The sequence below is a fragment of the Gadus macrocephalus genome, chromosome 3 (genome assembly GCF_031168955.1).
Source record: "Gadus macrocephalus chromosome 3, ASM3116895v1".
In the NCBI taxonomy this organism is placed as follows: domain Eukaryota; kingdom Metazoa; phylum Chordata; class Actinopteri; order Gadiformes; family Gadidae; genus Gadus; species Gadus macrocephalus.
Window position 1 is genome coordinate 22431792 of NC_082384.1, and position 19279 is coordinate 22451070.

The following is a 19279-nucleotide window of genomic DNA, read 5'->3' on the forward strand; positions in this document are numbered from 1 at the left end:
GTGTAATCCATCAATAGATGGATTATTTATTAAAGAATAAATCATGTTTGTAATGTGTCATGTATATACATGTAATTGGCAAATAGCTTATGTCAATGGTTCATAGACCTATGGTCATTATTGGGATAGAAATCTCACAAATCTCACCATTATTAAAAAAAAATCTCTTCATTTAGTAAATTACTCTTTTACTCTTCATTTAGTAAATGTACATTTGTATGACATTCGGTTTGTTTTTTAGGAATTCACGTCTACTCGTTCTGGTTGAGTGAAGGCGACCCCTGGTGGTCACGGGTTATCGTTGCACAGTGCATGGCTGGCCGATTTGACACTCAACTATTTCCCAAGGATTCGAAGGTAATGCTTGTTAATTGCTGCTTGTTAATTCAGTCAGCGGTTAAGGCTAATAAGCAAGTATCACTATACCCAGTATACATCAATACTTATAACAATATCAACCCATTACTGGCTATGACATGTGGCATGTATAATAAAAAGCCAGCTGAATAGGGAAAATACTTTAATTTGAATATCACTACACAGTTTAGGCACGTAGGATCATATTGAATGCAATAAATATTAATTTAATAATGCACTGTCACAGCTAGGATTCTATGCTAAAATCATAAAACAAACATTATAAGAAACAGAAACACACATTTGCATTCAATAATACATTTTGTGTTGCTTGTATGGCAGTGCAATATACGGAGCTACATCATATCGGAGAGCTAGCCTACGGCACACAATGATTGACAAAGACTGATGGGAAGTGTGGTTTATTCAAGACTGCTCCAACCACAACCTGTCCAATAAATACTGAAATGAAAGACACTGAATCAGAAATCTCTCTATAGACAATGGCTCGAAGGCAAGAAACACATTTAATGGCGTTTCAAATGATGGGGTTCCTACCATGTTGCATACGTACAAAACAAGAAACACAACCACCCTAAACTATTTAGCAAATACACTGATGTTATCGTCTTATCGTGATGATTATTCATGGCTATTGTTCATTGAAATATTAATACTGCGACAATTCTCCCGAGAGTAGCCGGTCTTGACCAGGTTGGACGGGGGAACGCAAAAGAGACAGAAGATATTTGGGACATTTAACTTGGTAAAATATGAAATCGAATAAAAGGTGAAATATTCCAGTGCTTTCATAGTACCTCTCTCTCTCTCTCTCTCTCTCTCTCTCTCTCTCTCTCTCTCTCTCTCTCTCTCTCTCTCTCTCTCTCTCTCTCTCTCTCTCTCTCTCTCTCTCTCTCTCTCTCTCTCTCTCTCTCTCTCTCTCTCTCTCTCTCTCTCTCTCTCTCTCTCTCTCTCTCTCTCTCTCTCTCTGTGTGTGTGTGGCGGGCTGATGCAGCCATAAGCTGCCAATGCAGTGCTGGATCCGGGACAAAAACCGACGAGAAGAGGAAGGATCACTCATGACTCTCTGATCCCAGGTGTGCTGTAGCCATACCGGCCCCTCTTTGGTTTCCCATCTCTGTGGCGCCCGTCATCCCAGTAGACAAATACAGTGACCAGGGGGGGGCGGAGTCACCTGTGTGAAGCGTGTGGCTACTGTCCTTCTCCCTCCATCTTTCCTTTATTTCTCTTTTCCTCCCTCTCCACCGCTCTCCTCCTCTTCCTCTCTCTCTCTCTCTCTCTCTCTCCGTCTCACTGTTTCCGCCAGCGGTTCTTCGGCTGCTCTGTGCAGCCGGCGCCTTCGCAGGTTCCGGGCAGCGGCGGCGGCGGCGCGGCGGCGGCGGGCGCAGCTTTGGCGGGCCCCACGGACATCCTCCCCACGCTGCTGAGCAGGGCGGGCAGCTCCTCGGTGATGGCCTTCTCGATCTTCTCCAGCAGGCATCCCCCCGACCAGCTGCAGTGCTGCGAGAGCTGCTTGAAGCCCGACATGGAGTTCACCCCGAAGAAGTCCTGGTAGGCCTCTTTGGCGGGCAGGTCGAACTTGCTGACGTTGGTCTTGGCCAGGATGGACTTGAAGATGTAGTACTTGTCCGGGTCGGACACGATGTCCCGGGTGACCTCGTAGGGGTCGCTGAACCAGCCCAGCTTCTCGGCGTAGGTGTGCAGGTAGCGGTCGACCAGCAGCGCGTGGATACGCACGCGGATGGCGTGCTGCCGGATGAAGGCGATTTTGTTCTCCAGCTGGTTCTCGATCACCTGTGGTCGGGTGGAGAAGAGGAAGAGGGAGTGAGTGTGGAACAAGCAGGGGGATGAGGAGATACAACATGAGGAGAACAGGGACAATAACGAGCGTCAGGACATTAAAATGGCCTCATGCCAATGTTATTATCATTGTCTACATGTGTAAGAGTGAGAGACTGCTCTGTCTGGTCATATTATACTATCATTTTCCCTAATAGATAACAACCAGGAAACTTAAGTGGGCTGCATTGTTTACACTATTGTCACTCAGACCACAAACTGTTCCTCTTATTTATCCACACATGCAAATCCTACACTAACAACTAATCATCGCCGAGTCAGACGGCTAACAATGCTTGATCCGTTCTTTATACTACAGAGCCTGGTGAAAGGTGACCACTCAGCACCTTCGGTCAAGGGGTGAACGAACGTTAAAGGCGACATATTCTGCCACCAGGTGTGAGCTTGATTAGCCATTACAAGCCGTTTTGAAAATCAGCCTCTTCTGACATCACAAGTGGGCGTGTCCACCTAGATGTGTGCTGGATAGATCCGTCAACCAGCCAACCCATCGTAGCAAACGTTGCTCATCTATCCGTCATCACACTCACACACAGGCACGTCGGCGGCGGCGGCGCTGAAAGGAAGACCCCTCTGAAGGGTGCGTCTCGGGGGGGGGGGAGCCGGCCTCACCTCGTTGAGGTCCTCCAGAAGGGAGATCTCCTCCTTCATGAAGAGCTCTTTGCTGGTGTCGGGGGCGTAGTCCTGCGGCCAGAAGGAGCTGACGTAGACGCGCGGGGGCTCGGTCACGTTGATGAGGGGCGCCATGCTCCAGAACAAGGCGCCGTACACCCGCATCAGGTCCTGCCGGGCCAGGTTGTCCGCCTTGTTGAGGATGATGCGGATCTGGGACTCGCGGCCCTTCATCTGCTTGAAGAGCATCTCCAGCTCCGCGCCCACGTCCAGCTTGGTGGGGTCGAACACCAGGAAGATGAGGTCGGCGCGGTCGATGAACCACTGGCACACCTCGTTGTAGGGGTAGCCTGGAAGAGGAGACGATCAGGTCGAGGACTTTCAGTCCTGTTTTTCACTGCGGCGCTATCGACGGCCTCATGCGATCTCGCGGTGTGATCTGTGTGTGTGTGTGTGTGTGTGTGTGTGTGTGTGTGCGTACGTGTGTGTGTGTATGCATGAGCTGTATGCGTGTCTGTGTGCATGTTCACAGAGATGCATATCACAGAGATTGGTGTGGTCAGTGTGCAAACTTTCGACGCTGGGACCCCCCCCCCCCCAAGCCCTACTGCACCCCACGCTCCCCAACTAGGCCTCTGCCACCCATCTCACCTCTCTCCTCATGAACACTCCCCCCCCCCCCCCCCCCCCCCCAGGCCTCTACCGCCTGTCTCACCTCTCTCCTCCTGCACCACACTCCCCCCCCCACCCAGGCTTCTGCCACCCGTCTCACTCCACCCAGGCCTCTGCCACCTGTCTCACTCCCCGCCCGGCCTCTCCCATCCGTCTCACCTCTCTCCTCCTGTGCCACACTCCCCCCCCCCCCCCCCCCCCCACCCAGGCTCCTGCCGCCCATCTCACTCCACCCAGGCCCCCCACCCGTCTCACCTCTCTCCTGCTGCTTGCGGTTCTCGATGATCCCGGGCGTGTCCACGAAGGAGACCCTCTCCAGCAGCGGGTGGGGCATCTCGATGCCCACCAGCTTCTCCAGGAAGCCCTGGCCGAACTTCTCCAGAGGGGAGAAGGAGCGCGAGCTGTCGGCCGCCATGACGATGCCCTCCACACTGCGGAACTTGTCGCCGTGCATCACCACCGTGTACTCGGAGGTGGTCGGCTCAGCGCCTGCCGGGGAAGCAGCGGCCAATCGTCTCCGTTATTAGGGGTTTGTGTACGTACGGATACGATAGGGAGATGGTAAGCATGTTCAATTGCATTTGTGTTGTGGTATATAGCACAATAAATGCATCTAAACATATTAGAACTCTATTCCATCTTCTGAGGCACACAAGCAGAACAATTAGCATATTTTGTTGACCTAGTCTACTTCTCATTGTGAAATATGGAGGAATATGTGGATATTTTTGCACCTCCACTTGCAAAGAATGGATGGAAATTACGTGTTAAACAGCAACATATGAAAGGGTCACATAGAGAGCAGCAGGTAGAAAGGACACATTTCCTGTTTTTATGAGCCAATACGTGGAATTGAGGACATGCAAGTCAAATCCAAATTCCTTTTGGTAGTTGCCTTTCTGAACCAAATGCAATAGCACACCTTATCCGCATACGTTTGCGACTCCTGTGTGGCAGGGCGTTTTGCGCTAACCCAGGGGTGTGTGGATGGCTGTAACGGCCGGGGAACCAGACTACACTGTGGGTGCTTTCACAGAGCAGCTGTGCTGAATGGAGATCTTCTAGCATGAGGCTGCGTACCTGTATAGAGTTCCTGGGTGCTGCTGTGAAGGCCGAGCAGGTAGTTGATCATGGATGACTTGCCCACACTCCAGGGACCCAGGAACAATACCATGGGCTTGGACGTGATCTCACCATCTGTGTGTGTGTGTGTGTGTGTGTGCGCGCGCGTGTGTGTGACAGGGAGATAAGCAAACAACATATAAAACAAACGTGATATTTTAATGTTATTTTTAATCTATTTGTTACGGTTTTATTATTTGGTTGTTAAAAAAACTATCCACTTTTTCTCCGTGTTGCACAACTGTGTTTTGCACTACCACGATACACCACATGGGGGCTCACAATTCACAGACAGCAGCCCCCTACTATATTATGACATTATTTGAGCTGCGGTTTGTAGGCCTGGAAGTCTTGCATTTTTTATAAATTATATACAAATAAAGCAACTATTTATGACGTTCAGACTGATTCAAGTTGTTAAATATAGCTATTTGCTGCTTTACCCGATAGATCAGTGGTTATTGCTCTTGAATCGTGTTTTCTTCTTGCTTTCAACTATTGTGCTTTAATTAACGCAAATCATCCATGAAGTAGGCTGCTCAACACTGAGGCCTGCATACAAATATGTTCTAATGGAAAAGATTAAAGCAATTAAGCATTGTTGTCAATTCTCATCCCTCCTGGGAATGATGGAATTAAGGTCCACTCGAGTGGAGGGAAGTGAGCCTACCCGACACTTGGTGCTGCCTCATTTCATTGTACTTGTATGCATTTTCCATGGGCTTGATGGCACTGTGATAGATGCTCAGTAGCTTCTTCATGGCAGCTATAGAGGGCGAGAAGTCATGGTCAGGAATACATGTTGGAGGCCAGTTGTTTGTGTTTTGGGATCTTTGCTAGTCCAAGGTAATGATGCAAACATCCGGAGAGAATCATTTGAAAGGTTCCATTGATGTATGTCTGTATGCATGTAAGTATGTATATGCGTATATGCCTATATATATATATATATATATATATATAAACATATATATGCATGTACTTTATGTATGTCGTATGTATGTAATGTATCTATGTATGCAATGTATTCAGGACTCTTGTCTCTCAACTCACCTGAGAACTCTGTGGAAGGCTCGGAGGATGTCAATCGCAGCGTCTCGTCAATGTGGGTCCTGTCTCTCAGAGGGCGGCCCTCTCTACGGGCTGAGGGGAAGCAGAACAGCAGAAACAACATCAGCCAGGTCCTGGGGTCCTCGTACCACCCTTGCATTAAGTAAGAGGCAAGGCCATGAGATGACGCTAATTAGCATCGAAGACATGCCGTAGAATTAATCTCTGGCTTTGTCCAAAAGCCGCCCCTTGTCATATGCGTAACATGAGTCTTAATTATTTGATCCAGTAAAGCTATGGGATCATGGCTGGCATGGTTACAAAACAGACTGCCCTTCCCACCCCCTCTTCCCCCTCCTGACCAGGCAGTTGTTTGACCCGGGCTGAGCGACCAGACCATCTGCACCGTGTGCCGGCCTTGCTCTTGTATCACACTCCATCCATCTCACTGTCCATCCCTTTCTGCAGCTATTTTCAGAGGTCTATTTCTGTGGCCCAGGTTATTTCTGCATGATGTGCCTCAGGACAAACACAGACTAACACACACACAAACATACTTATTCTCACTCACTCACACACACACACACACACACACACACACACACACACACACACACACACACACACACACACACACACACACACACACACACACACACACACACACACACACACACACAAACATACTTTCTTTTTACAATTCAACAATAATTCAAACCCAGTAAAAAATAGACACTTTGTAGTAGGATCATACTTGGCGCCAAAAACGCGCTTTCAGCCTCTGCCAGCATCTTTTACAGCAGGCATGAGCCCCCTGGCATCATCCAATGGAATGTTTTGAGCTTTCCTGATTAAAGCAGCACAGACTGCCCAAGACCCATCGTGTATTAATGGGATAAGTTAGCTCAGCTTTAGGCAGAAAAGGGTTGGACATTGTCAGTAACCCATCGAGCTCTTGAAACTCTGTGCTCAAGCTACATTTCTTTAGCATTTTCTTGTTGTTTTGTCCGTACCTTTAACAGGTTTCGCCTCTTCACTCGTCTCCTCCACTGTAGCCTCCTCCACAGTGACCTCCTCCACTGGGACCGCCTCCACTGTAGCCTCCTCCACTGGAGCCTCCTCCACTGGAACCTCCTCCACTGGAGCCTCCTCCACTTGAGCCTCCTCTACTTTAGCCTCCTCCACTGGAGCCTCCTCCACTTGAGCCTCCTCCGCAGTGACCTCCTCCACTATAGCCTCCTCCACTGTAGCCTCCTCCACTGGAGCCTCCTCCACTGGAGCCTCCTCCACTTGAGCCTCCTCCGCAGTGACCTCCTCCACTGTAGCCTCCTCCACTGTAGCCTCCTCCACTGGAGCCTCCTCCACTTGAGCCTCCTCCACAGTGACCTCCTCCACTGGGACCGCCTCCACTGTAGCCTCCTCCACTGGAGCCTCCTCCACTGTAGCCTCCTCCACTGGAGCCTCCTCCGCAGTGACCTCCGCCACTGTAGCCTCCTCCACTGGAGCCTCCTCCACTTGAGCCTCCTCGAAGATGACCTCCTCTACTGGAGCCTCCTCCGCAGTGACCTCCTCCACTGTAGCCTCCTCTACTGTAGCCTCCTCCACTGGAGCCTCCTCTAATGTAGCCTCCTCCAACGGGACCTCTTCAACAGCCACGGTATCTTCAACCACCTGAGCCTCCTCGTCTGCCACCACAGCTGCAGAGTCGTCCAAAGGCTCTGGAGCTACCTCCTCCACAGCAGCCTCTGGTTCTGGGATCGGTTCCTCTGGAGTCACTTCAGGTTCTGGGAGGACATCTGCTTCTGTCACTTCTGGAACCTCCAGCAGTTCAGCCTCAGGTTCCTCCTCTTCCACCTGTTCCTCGAGAACAGCCTGAGCGATGTCCTCTTCATGCACAGTGTCCACCACGAGATGATCAGATGTATCCTCCACTTCTGGCTCAATGGCCTCAGCTTCCTCCTGTGGTTCTCCACTGATCGGTTCCTCCTCAGTGTCTTCTCCAGCAGCTTCTTCTACCTCTTCTTCATCTTCCACGTCGTTAGCTTCCAGCTGTTCCATCACATCTTCATCCTCTTGGGCAGCTTCTACATCTGCAGTTTCCTCAACACCAACCTCCTCCACCTCCCCCTCCTCAAGCTCTACGGCCTCTTCTGTGGACTCTGACAGGAGATCTTCCTCCAGCATCAGCTCCTCATCCACAACCAACTCCTCCTTGGAAGCCGCCTCGTCCACCCCTATCTCTTCTTCACTGTCCAGTCCTTCAACAGAGACATCTCCCCCTGCAGCAGCTGCTTGTTCCTCCTCGTCCTCTTCGGAGGCAGGTTGATCTTCATCCTCTACTTTCTCCAGAGAGGGCGGGGGGTTGCAGGGCTGACAGAGGGTTCTCTCTGGGGCGGGGGTGTCGTTGGAGGAGGTCTGGCTGCCATGCCCGTCTGTGGGGGGGCATGGGCAGGGGAAGGGCTCCACATCAGCATGCTGGAGCTCTAGCCCCCTCACGGCATCCTCATCATGACTGGAGACCCCATCAAGGAGATCTGTGGAGCAGGGGCGATTCTAGGTTATGACTTTTGGGGGGGCTCAGCCCCAGGGAGCCACAGGGGTATATGAAGTATATGTATCTATCAATCCAACACATTGTATATTTTTGAACAGTCTGCTGGTTTATTGTCAGAAAAGCACATACCTTTTGTAACAGTTTAACCTCAGTTAAACTCATGATACCAATGAGTATTTCATCCCAGAGGAAAGGATTAAACACATTTTGGCTAGTCTCTAGCTCTTAAAGAAGAAATAAATTGTCTATAACTTAATCTTTTTATCCCCTAACCCTAACTGCCATAACAACGTGAGCTAATCAACAAGTACAACATGTTCTAGACCAGTTGTTCTCAATTATTTTCTGCCATTCCCCCCCTAGGAGACAGGTTTTTTTCCGCGCCCTTCCTGAATTGAAATAGCCTACTATGAGAACCTGATAATATTTATTTACTTATCTGTACAAAACCACTGTATAAGTTGCTGGCACCAGAATTCTGCATACAATCACCTTATTATCAAAATTGATTAATACAATTAGCTGAGATAACATCTGCAACAACTTACAAAAACAATTTACAAGTTCAGTTTATAACTAAATTTGTAACATTTAAACAAGACTCCTAAGTCTGTGTGAATCTCAAAACAGAGAAACAAGAGCAAATGATTTGTTTGCATTTAATTCAAAATATTTCTAAACAGTAAACATGGGTCACTTGTCAGCTTCATCAGCTTATTCCCTTTCAAAAAATGTATATATGTTATATCTTTCAAGCATGAATAAAGACACTAAATCCCTCTGTCATGACTTTGTATGATCAACATTTTGGTAAATGTCTGACCATTGGTATTATGTTAATTTAAAATAAAATAAGTAACTTATATAAATAAATAAATAAATAAATAAATAAATAAATAAATAAGACACTAAGTCTCCTCTGCCGCTCGTGCACCCCCTGACACCTTTTATCAGCTGAGGGCGTTTTCATGAGTCTCATAGTATTAGAACATGTTGTAATACATGGACATAATCGGTTAGGTGGATACATGATGACCGTCTCAGTGATTTCACCTACAATGAAAGCTATTTGCAAATTGTTATCACAATGAAAAGTTGCTTTCTAAGGGCCGGAATAGGCTTGCTGCTGACAATGTATCAGGATAGGGTCATAAGAACATGAGCCAAGTTTGGTTTGAAGGCCTTGCAGAGCTCACTTCCTGTTCGACGTCCCCCTGAGGTCAAAGGTCCAAAGGTTTTAAACTCCATATCGTATGGGTATCATATGGTTATAAATACTATACTAGTAAGAGTATAATATTAACCATTCAATGACTCCTGTACCATTTATACACCGGAGACACACAACAGTAAAATAGTGTATTGAAAAATGTTTTGTAGTATTAATGACTTGATGATAAGAAATTGTTGTCGCAGACCCATAGCAACACAACCACAATAACACAATAACTCCCATTCACTAAAGAACGTGGCTAGAGCTATTCATTCTGTTCATCCATATTCTCTCTGCTCGATATGTTTGGTTGTTGGCCGGAGTACACTCAAGCTGCATGATAATCTAAAATGCATGATGACATGATTTGCCATCATGTGTTCTGGAAGGGTTCCACAATTTCAATGTCATGGCTGTTCTTCTGCCTTTAACATAGAGGACAAAATAACGTGTCTTCAGTAGCAGAAGTTCAAGTTAAACAGCATGTGTGCCACATCAGCCTTCAGAGCACATTTCGTCCAGATTCTCTAGTCACATGTCGTCTGCTTTCTTCTAAAACGTCTCTTTCTATTGTGTGTGAGGTCCTCTTCTTGTTTTTAGGTCTGTGTCTGGCATGCACTGAATCATCAAAATGTTCCATGAAGAAGAATGCCTGTGTTTTATACTCTGTAAACACAAGTTAATCCTATTTATCAACCAAATCCCCCATTATGGCGTTGATCGCTTTGATTACCAATCAAAACCATACGCCATTTGCAGATGGTTTCCTTCCCTCTCTGACTTCCATCAAGGAGTGGAGACCTCCCTGATCTGTACCAGCGCCTTGTGCCATGGCCAGGGATTGCAACAAGGTAGGAAGTAAGTACATTATGATCGCTGCATATACTTGGTACATCGCTCTCTGCTTCATCTCACACTGCATCATAAGTGGATCGGATACCTAAACCAGATTGAACCCAGAGCCCTGACCTTCATTTAGTTGAATTAGGAGTGGAAGAGAGAGAGAGAGAGAGAGAGAGAGAGAGAGAGAGAGAGAGAGAGAGAGAGAGAGAGAGAGAGAGAGAGAGAGAGACAGAGAGAGAGAGAGAGAGAGAGAGAGAGACAGAGAGAGAGAGAGAGAGAGAGTGAAAGAGAGCGCAAGATAGAGAGAGAGAGCTTGCCAACTCGATCTTCTGCAGACTGTGAAGCCTCTAGAGGGACAAGCGTGTTATGTGAGCTGAATGTATGTTTGAGATTCATATTACAAGCCAGAGGAGGCGCTTGGGTTGAGACTCAGTCATGCATTTCACACCTTCCCAAGCAGTCAATTAAGGGGCTTGCTCTCAGTAGAGCCATTGCTCCCAATGCACTATGTCGGTTGAAGATTTGTCAACATGGAATCGTAGAGAAATCAATGATTTCAAGGCAGCCGAGTCTTTTCGGTTAAGTATACCTAATGAAAACCGTGGCCTTCTGGGGCAATGGCCAATGTGTCGTACATACATATATATATATATATACTAATACCCTGTATATATAAATACTCTTGAAACGATCTTACTCTAGTCTACAGTGTCAATGAAACGTTGGCAAAAGAAGCTGGCGCTACTGTCATATCTATTTTAAATGTGGCGCTAGAGATGCCAGAGCTTAGGAACCAAGAGCTTTGGTGAAGATGAGTCACAGAGGTCCGTGCTAAGGGGGGCTGGGCTGGACAGAAAGCTGAACACTCTTGTGCTCTGCTGCGTCCATTCCCTCCGTGACAACTGTGTTGTCCTATTCTGGGGCCTTATTCACTCCCCAAACAATTTAGAGGCCCTGAAGGTGCCTGCCGCTCCCCAGTCGGGATTCTGTGGGGGACCTAGTAGCCCCTACTGTTGGGCACGTCACTGAAATCATTACATGTCTTTGTACCTGGGAATGCTAACCCCAGTCTAACTCATGAAGCAATTGATGTTAACTACCAGTACTTTGGCTGCCAGGGGAATGTCAGAATGAGCCTTGTGGAATGTAATTGGCAGATTCAATTGGCTTTCTTTTGCCCGTTTTTTTTTTTCCATCCAGGTCATTTCATCAGTACAAACAATGGATACACTTCAGGCCGACAAACAGCATTTAGTCTTTAATAAAAGGCCCAACACCTTAACCTCTATTGCAGACATACACAGACATCAACTCTTCCAAACTGGCATTCAGGGCCCTATCTTGCATCCGGCGCAAGTGACTTAGTCACTGGCGCATGTGTCGTTGCTAGTTTACAACTGGCGCAGAGCGTTCTTTTCCCACCAGCGCCACTCGCCGGTAAATTAGGGATTGATCATGCGCCCCAAGGGGCGGTTCGGCGGAAGGAGGAGGCGTGTTCTGGCGCAAACGCTATTTTGCCGTTGCTGAATACCATTGCGCTACTGACCAGGAAATACCTGGTTTAAAGTCAGTGGCGCGTTGTTCAGATGCTATTTTAAGGGCGGATGCATAGCCCAGAGATGGGGGGACTCGAGTCGCCAGTTTTGCGACTTGTGACTTGCTTGACCAACACTAACGAAAGACTTGACTTGACTTTGACTTGCCCCTTCCTGACTTGTGACTTGACTTGACTTGAGTCATGCGACTTGCCAAGTCATTGCAGTCTTGTTAAATATTTTAAATAATAATAATAATGTGCGCGAGTGCTCCTGACCTGCAACCTGGCAACCCGCCCTCTTCCACGCAACGTGACATTCCTGCATGAGTCTAGTGAGTGATCATGAGCAGAGATGGAAGACGCTCCGACCAACATCCCGAAAGTAATCAGGTTTGGCTATAAAGATTACACAACAACACAAAATAAAAGAGGAGCGACATGCAAAATCTGCAATGTCAAAATTACGGATTTGCCAAGCACCACGTCGAATTTCATCCGACATTTCAGGACGGCACATAAAGAAAGGTGAGTAACATGTTGCAAACCTAGATGGATTAACGTCCTTGATTGTCATTTTGCTACTTGGCTGCTGACATTAGTGAGAGTACTACCCCTCTCGCTCTCTCTCTCTCTCTCTCTCTCTCTCTCTCTCTCTCTCTCTCTCTCTCTCTCTCTCTCTCTCTCTCTCTCTCTCTCTCTCTCTCTCAAACACACACACACACACACACACACACACACACACACACACACACACACACACACACACACACACACACACACACACACACATCACACACACACACACACACACATCACACACACACATCACACACACACACACACACACATCACACACACACACAAATGAAAAGCTGTTTGAGATTCATTCATGTTGAGCTGATTCATTACGTAACTTATCTTCTTACATTTAAAAAAAATGACTCTGAAAAACAGGTTTGATGAAATACAGACATTTGAAAAAAACGAATTTGATAATGACTTGACTTGACTTGACTTGACTTGATGATGCGACTTGACTTGACTTGCTTGACTAAAGCTGTGCTTGGACTTGACTTGCTTGATCCTCCTTACTGACGACTTGGACTTACTTGAGACTTGAGGGCTAAGACTTGCGACTGACTTGAGACTTGCATGTATGGGACTTAGCCTACTCCCATCTCTGGCATAGCCTACATGCGCATGCGATGCATACGGATTGCTTATGCACCTCGCGCATACACTTTGCTTCTCTCATCTACCTAGCCGCACATTCTTGGTAAATTATTTGGGAAAGAACAGCTGATGCAGCGGTAATAAGTTGTACTTTTAAATCAATGCATCTGCAAACACCGTACAGCAAACACATATTTTCTTGACACAGACATAGGCCTACATGCCCATAACTTTTAGGATTGATGAGTATTTGATCGTGAAAAACATTGTTTTACCGCGAGTGAGTGTTAAAAAGAATGAATGAATGCGGGCGCGCGTGTGTGCTCTGTTTAAACACACGCAAACTAAACACGTAACGCATAATACAATCAATGGCAATGTCTATTACCGCGGAGACACATGCATATTAGGATAGCATACAATACTGATAAGAAACAATGTTTATAATGTATTGTGTATTTCATTAAATAGATCAGTTACTGCATATCATATGTTATATTATTTACGTTTTCTTTGGCGAAATTTATTTGAGGCCTCAGTATTTCTGAAGTTGTGGAAGAAAACCCCTTATTCCATGTGTGAATTAGGCCATATTATTTGGCAATAAACTGAGCCATTTGCAGTTTGAAATTCATGTGCATCTGTCTCATCGGAGACTGCAGACGCGCTGTCAAAATATCAACTCGTCCGATTCAAATGCGCTCATGGCTCTTAAAGGGGATGGGAGCTGGCACTCTCATTGGTTTGTTGGACGTTACGCCCAAACCACACCTACGGGTAATTACTGTACGTCCACACCAGGAGCAACCAAAGCGTCGCTGCGAATTTTCGCTGCGAATTTTTCTGTTCGCTTTGGTCGCTCAAGTCGCTCATGACGTACAATTCAATTATGCAGACGCATTTAAAGGAGCCGTATGCGTTTAGTAGGCCCTACAGACAGCCATATCAAATATTGAACTCTCCCATACACCTTGGCCATATTGCCGAGACGGTTTTGCTTGTTCGATAAAGTGCTTCGACAACAAGTAGGACAGTGATTCCCCCCAATATAAAAATCCTAAAATGTAGGCTAATTACAACCGAGAACAAAAAACCCTGCGTGCTGTAGTAGTTGAAATATGTTTCACTGATCTGGATCTGCAAATCATGATCTGCACTCATTCGTCGCATTCAAAACAAATAGACGTTAGCGCACATGGCTAATTTGCATACGTGCACAGGACTGGTTGGCTCCGCAAGGCAAATAATGGAACATATCTATCTATCTAGGTCTTTCTGTCTATCTATCTATCAACGCGTGTCTAGTTTTAATGTGATGTATTGTGTGTATGTCCAGTCAGACTTGTTCTGTGTGGTCTTGTAGGCTACTGTCCTGTGTGGGACGAACCACCTAAATGGATTCCCGACGATTTGTGTCGTTTGGTATTAATAAAGACTTGACTATCTATCTATCTAGACTATTTAATTAAAAATTATTCACCTCGGGCTCCGTGAATAGTGGGGAATAGAGGGATAAAAGACAAGAGATATATCCCTTGTCATTTATCCCTCGTCTTGTCGATTAGTTTGTTTATGTGACGGTTTTGTTTAAAGCATGCTACACGCGATTGGTTGGTTAGATTGGTGGCATGTAGAGCAAATTATAATGATTCCCGCTTAAATACGAACGTTCTAGATGTAGCCTATAAATTCTCCCGCTTATCATCACTTGATATCCAAACCACTATGGCGTTTCGATCTCTGAACTGAAAAAGGGTGGGTTCGTACAACACCGGGTGCCCAGTTACAGCCGCGATTAATACTTCAGCCGACATTTTGTTCAGTGAGTGAATAAAGGTAGGTAGGAACCAAAGTGCCTGCCGATGTTCCCTGGGATCCACGCAAGCGAAGAGCGTCTACATTCCGATTGGCTGTCAGTGTTTGGTCGCTGAAGCGAATAATAGTCATTTGCATAAAGTTAAAAAGTTTTCAACTTCTTTTTGACGCTCTGGTCGCTCAACTTTGGCCGCTGGTAGCGTTGGTCGCTTTGGTCGCTTTGGTCGCTCTTGCCCATAGAAAGTGAATGACTTCCGGCGATTTGGTCGCTCAATTCGCTTCTGGTGTGGACGGACAGGCTGCTTCAGACCAACCCTTTTGACACTTGCGCCGCGACGCAAGTGTCATTTATCCGCCTGTAAAATAGCGATAGCGCCGTAGAACCGCCCACAAAGCTACTTGCGCTTTGCGCTTTCCACTTGCGTTTCAGACCGTTAAAATAGGGCCCTCAGTGTGTCCACAGTGGCCCACACATTTTAAAGACCCTGCTCACAAAACTTGTCTCGGCGGCGAGACTTAAGTGTACCCAAGTCCATAACGGAGAAACTATACAGGGATCTGTGGCCTTGAGCTTGAGCACTGATATGCCCCTGCTATGTAGGGTTTGATGTCGGCTGCACGGTTTGGATCGGGTCCAAAGCTGTACTGCTATTACATCGTACGTCCCATAACCCGAGCTGCTGCTGCTGCTGCCAGCCGGTCAGGCGTGTGTGGATGAGACGGCACTACCCTTGTTACATGAACTGACTAGGCATTACAACACCCGCCCCTCCCTTCTTAACTCCCACTTCTTAAAGGTGGAATATTATACCTTCTGGTTTGAGTGTGATTTGCCGCTACAAGCCGTTTTGAATATCTACCTCTTCTGACATCACTAGTGGGTGTGTCCACCTAGATGTATGACGGAGAGATGAGCTACGTTTTTTTGCAGTCTGCTGGGTAAGGCGGTAGACTGATCTATCCAGCATCTACACATCTACGGGGACACGCCCACTTGTGATGTCAGAAGAGGCAGATATTCAAAACAGCTTGTAGCGGCTAATCCCCCTCACACCTGGTGGTATAATATGTCACCTTTAAGGTGCATGTCGTTGAAGAGGAGTCTGCATGTCCGAACTATGATGGATTTGTTCTATAGGGCTCCAGTGAATGGTGTTCATTCTTCAGGTTGAAGTATAAATAGTTTCATACTGATACATCATCAGTGTGAAAAAATATGACAAATATATATTTGCTCACCTTAAACGGCAACATCAACAATGTTTCAGGGGGCTTAGGATTGTCTCTCGTTGTGTCAGTATGTGGCATGCGCCGGGTTCAACCTCAGGGTGAGATCCAGGTGTGGCAGGAACGTCAGTACACACGAGATGGCAAATGAGAGGGCAAAAATTATACACAGCGACACTAAGTGGTCATCAGCAAAGTAAAAAGGGTCACTGCTCTCCCACGGCTTGTGGGGGTGGTGACCCGGCTTGAATACGAGTTACAGGCTTAACATAAAGGGGATGAGGTTTTAAGAAGTTTCTAGTTGTAAGACAATGGGTTTTTGCAAGGGGTATGATAAGGAATGACTTGGACTGCATGCGGCTTAAGGTTGCTTCTGAACATGTAATTAACCCTTTCACATCTGAGCAGAGCTTGGATTGTTAATAGCCATTCAGGTACTGTAAATAGATGGGTGGAGTCCCCATCAGTACCCTTTTCCCATTGTGAATTCAAAACAATGTAACCAACAGTTGGTAGTTCATGTGGTAATAGTCACCACATGATAGCTTCATTTGGTCCCATTCAGTTTACACATTCAGACAAAATGGAAAGGGCTTGCGTAGAAGAAGTACGAATGCACCTAGGATGTTTCTGAAACTTCCTGCTTGCCCGTCGATGTGTCTGTCTAAAGGTGCTCAGAAAAAAATCAACACATTAATTTACTTTGTTGAATGTTTCCTCTTGAAAGCAAGTAGGGAAATGACAAACGAATAACACATCAGAGTTTATCAACAGCAACATAACCTGTATGTAATGTGTAAGAACCTCCCCGGCCCTTGCTGTGGGGCAAGGGCCCCCCCGTTAAGCCTGTAAAGCACATGCTATGGTCAGGGCCCAGGGGATGGAGGGGGACAGGTGCCCGGTGCCTAGGTTCTCTATGGCTGAACAGAAATAGTCCACACTGATTCAGAGGAGTGAAAAGAAGGAGGGATGGGCCTTTCATGAAGACTGGAAGCCCTGCCTCCAATGGAACCACACTATTGCACAAGTCCCCTGCAACACCCCCACACAGCTATATATAAAACAATAGAATACTCTAGTCCCATCCACTAGGTCATCAGAGTGGAGTCAAAAACACAATGTCTGTTGATGGTGAATTAAAAAAAAAAATCTCGATGAAGGGACATTCACAACTTGCAACTTTTTGTTTCAAAATGGTATTCAGAAATACTGTAATTCTGTACTGGGTGCCTTAATTGAAACAAAATACAGAAAGACAAAATCATATTGATGTATCACTCAGAATTCAGCTCACATTTTACTCGTTGGCAGTGCAGCTGGTTTGCTAGCTGCATTAGCTCAGCAACTTGACAGGCATGAGCATGCACAATGTGGAGAGAATATGTGAATAGTTTACACAGGGTATGCGTGTGTCGATTTGTAGTTCGGTGTGGTGTCCGGCCCTTAATGTCCGCATATGAGGGAAAGGACTGTCCATGTCTGGCTTTAGTTCATACAGTGTTCGGTTACTATGCCCTTTGACATGGGCCTAACACCTGGCTATGGAAGCCCACCAGGACCAAAATATACCAGCACAAGGGCAGGCAAGGGTACCCCATTAGCAAGCACAAATTGAAAATACAAAATGCACTGCCAGCCTCACCAAAAGCCAGAGAAGTTTCTATCCTCTACTACCCTCATTACAGTTGCCATAACTAGAACTAGATACTTTAATACGATAATCCACAATCCACCAAATAATAAAAGGACTGTTAACCTTTTACCAGTGGGGTGTAAGGACACTGGGAAATTCCCCTGTCCGGTCATGTGCTACCCAGATGCCAAAACCCTCAGTGACATTTAAATGCAGGCCTTGACACTGCTAGGCAGCCAAAGCCACAGGAAAGGTAAACAAACCTAAAAGGATTCAACCACCCTCTGCTCTGCATGGCCTTATCACAGCTGGTTACAAATTGTTGTAAGAGAAATCACCTCCATTACCATTTATCAGTTAGTTATATATTAGTTGTATCAGTACTGCTCTTTGGCCTGAGCCAGGTTTCGGTTTATCAAGTTGGAAGCCTGGTTTTGAAGTCTGCCCTGTGACTCCAGTGCTGTTTAAACACTGGTGACAGTGATGCCAGTCATGCCTCAAGGAGGTTGCTGGCTAGCCCTGGTATTTCCTCCTCCACTGGTGCTCTCCAGCTGGTATTTCAACATACAGTAGCCACAAGCTGCTAGAACACTAATGACACAGTAATGAATCTTTCAATGTTCAACAAGCATGTTAACACACTGTCCATAACTTTCACCATTTCAAGTGTGCAGAGTACAAAATGACATATTACTTCACGGACACTGGTTAAAACACGGCCTGATTGAAATACACAGTCCATTGTCAAATCATACCGTCATTTCAAGGTTATTCAAAAACGAAACAGATGATACATCCCTGGCATACCACAGTTAAATAGCTCTGAAACAAGAATGAGTGGAAACACATCCAACAGCCCAGAAGGCAATGACAACAGCTGGTGAATGAATGACTACATGCCATCAAAACGGTTTTCTACCTTAATTGACAGACCTTGGATCCTCTGGCATAGAGTGGACGATAACCAGTAACCGGCTAATGCTATCTTTCAACTCCATGCCATTTACTTTGAATACATGATAACCAGTTGACCTACTGCCCTTAATCAATCCATCCACATAAGCCGTCCATCATATCAGAGTGAATAGGGCATTAACAAGTCACAAATCCATACCTGCAGAAGCAAGGACCAGCAGTAGCGCCAGGCAACTCACAGAGACCAGCCACTTCATTCTGTCTGCCAGAGGCCTTTCCCAGAGCCTGTCTCGCTATATATACTACTGGCACATAATGTAAAGGGTAAGCCAGATGAAGGGGAGGGGCCCAGCTGCCGCGGCTTTGCATGACATCTTGTGTCCAGAACAGTTGGCTGGTCCAATCAGTGGTGTCAGACAGCAGCGATGGTGGAAGCGTGATACTGTTGGGGGCAGTGGTAGCGTTCACAGAGCAAGCTTGAAGAGAAACAGCAATGGTGACGAATTGTATTCCTCAACGTCGTTATCGTACCTTCACCAAAATGCTTGTATCAATATATAAATGTGATGGGGCCTTGACCAAAAGAAATGTCATTTGGTTTATTAATAAGCAAAACTGTTCTAGTAGGTTTACGCAATAAAGCATTCATTTTTTATAAACACCACCTCCTAGTGG

General features: G+C 46.4%; 1 protein-coding gene across 1 annotated transcript; it reads right to left on the reverse strand.

Moving 5' to 3' along the window:
- Positions 1 to 763: 763 nt before the first annotated feature.
- LOC132454576 (fibrous sheath CABYR-binding protein-like) lies at positions 764 to 18956 on the reverse strand. Its single transcript, XM_060048030.1, has 8 exons — positions 18804 to 18956; positions 6708 to 8228; positions 5698 to 5787; positions 5315 to 5410; positions 4603 to 4719; positions 3778 to 4011; positions 2851 to 3200; positions 764 to 2172 (listed from the first exon to the last, which is right to left on the reverse strand). Exons 1-8 carry the CDS (start codon positions 18859 to 18861, stop codon positions 1669 to 1671), a joined length of 2970 nt encoding a protein of 989 aa, XP_059904013.1. The 5' UTR covers positions 18862 to 18956; the 3' UTR covers positions 764 to 1668.
- Positions 18957 to 19279: the final 323 nt, after the last annotated feature.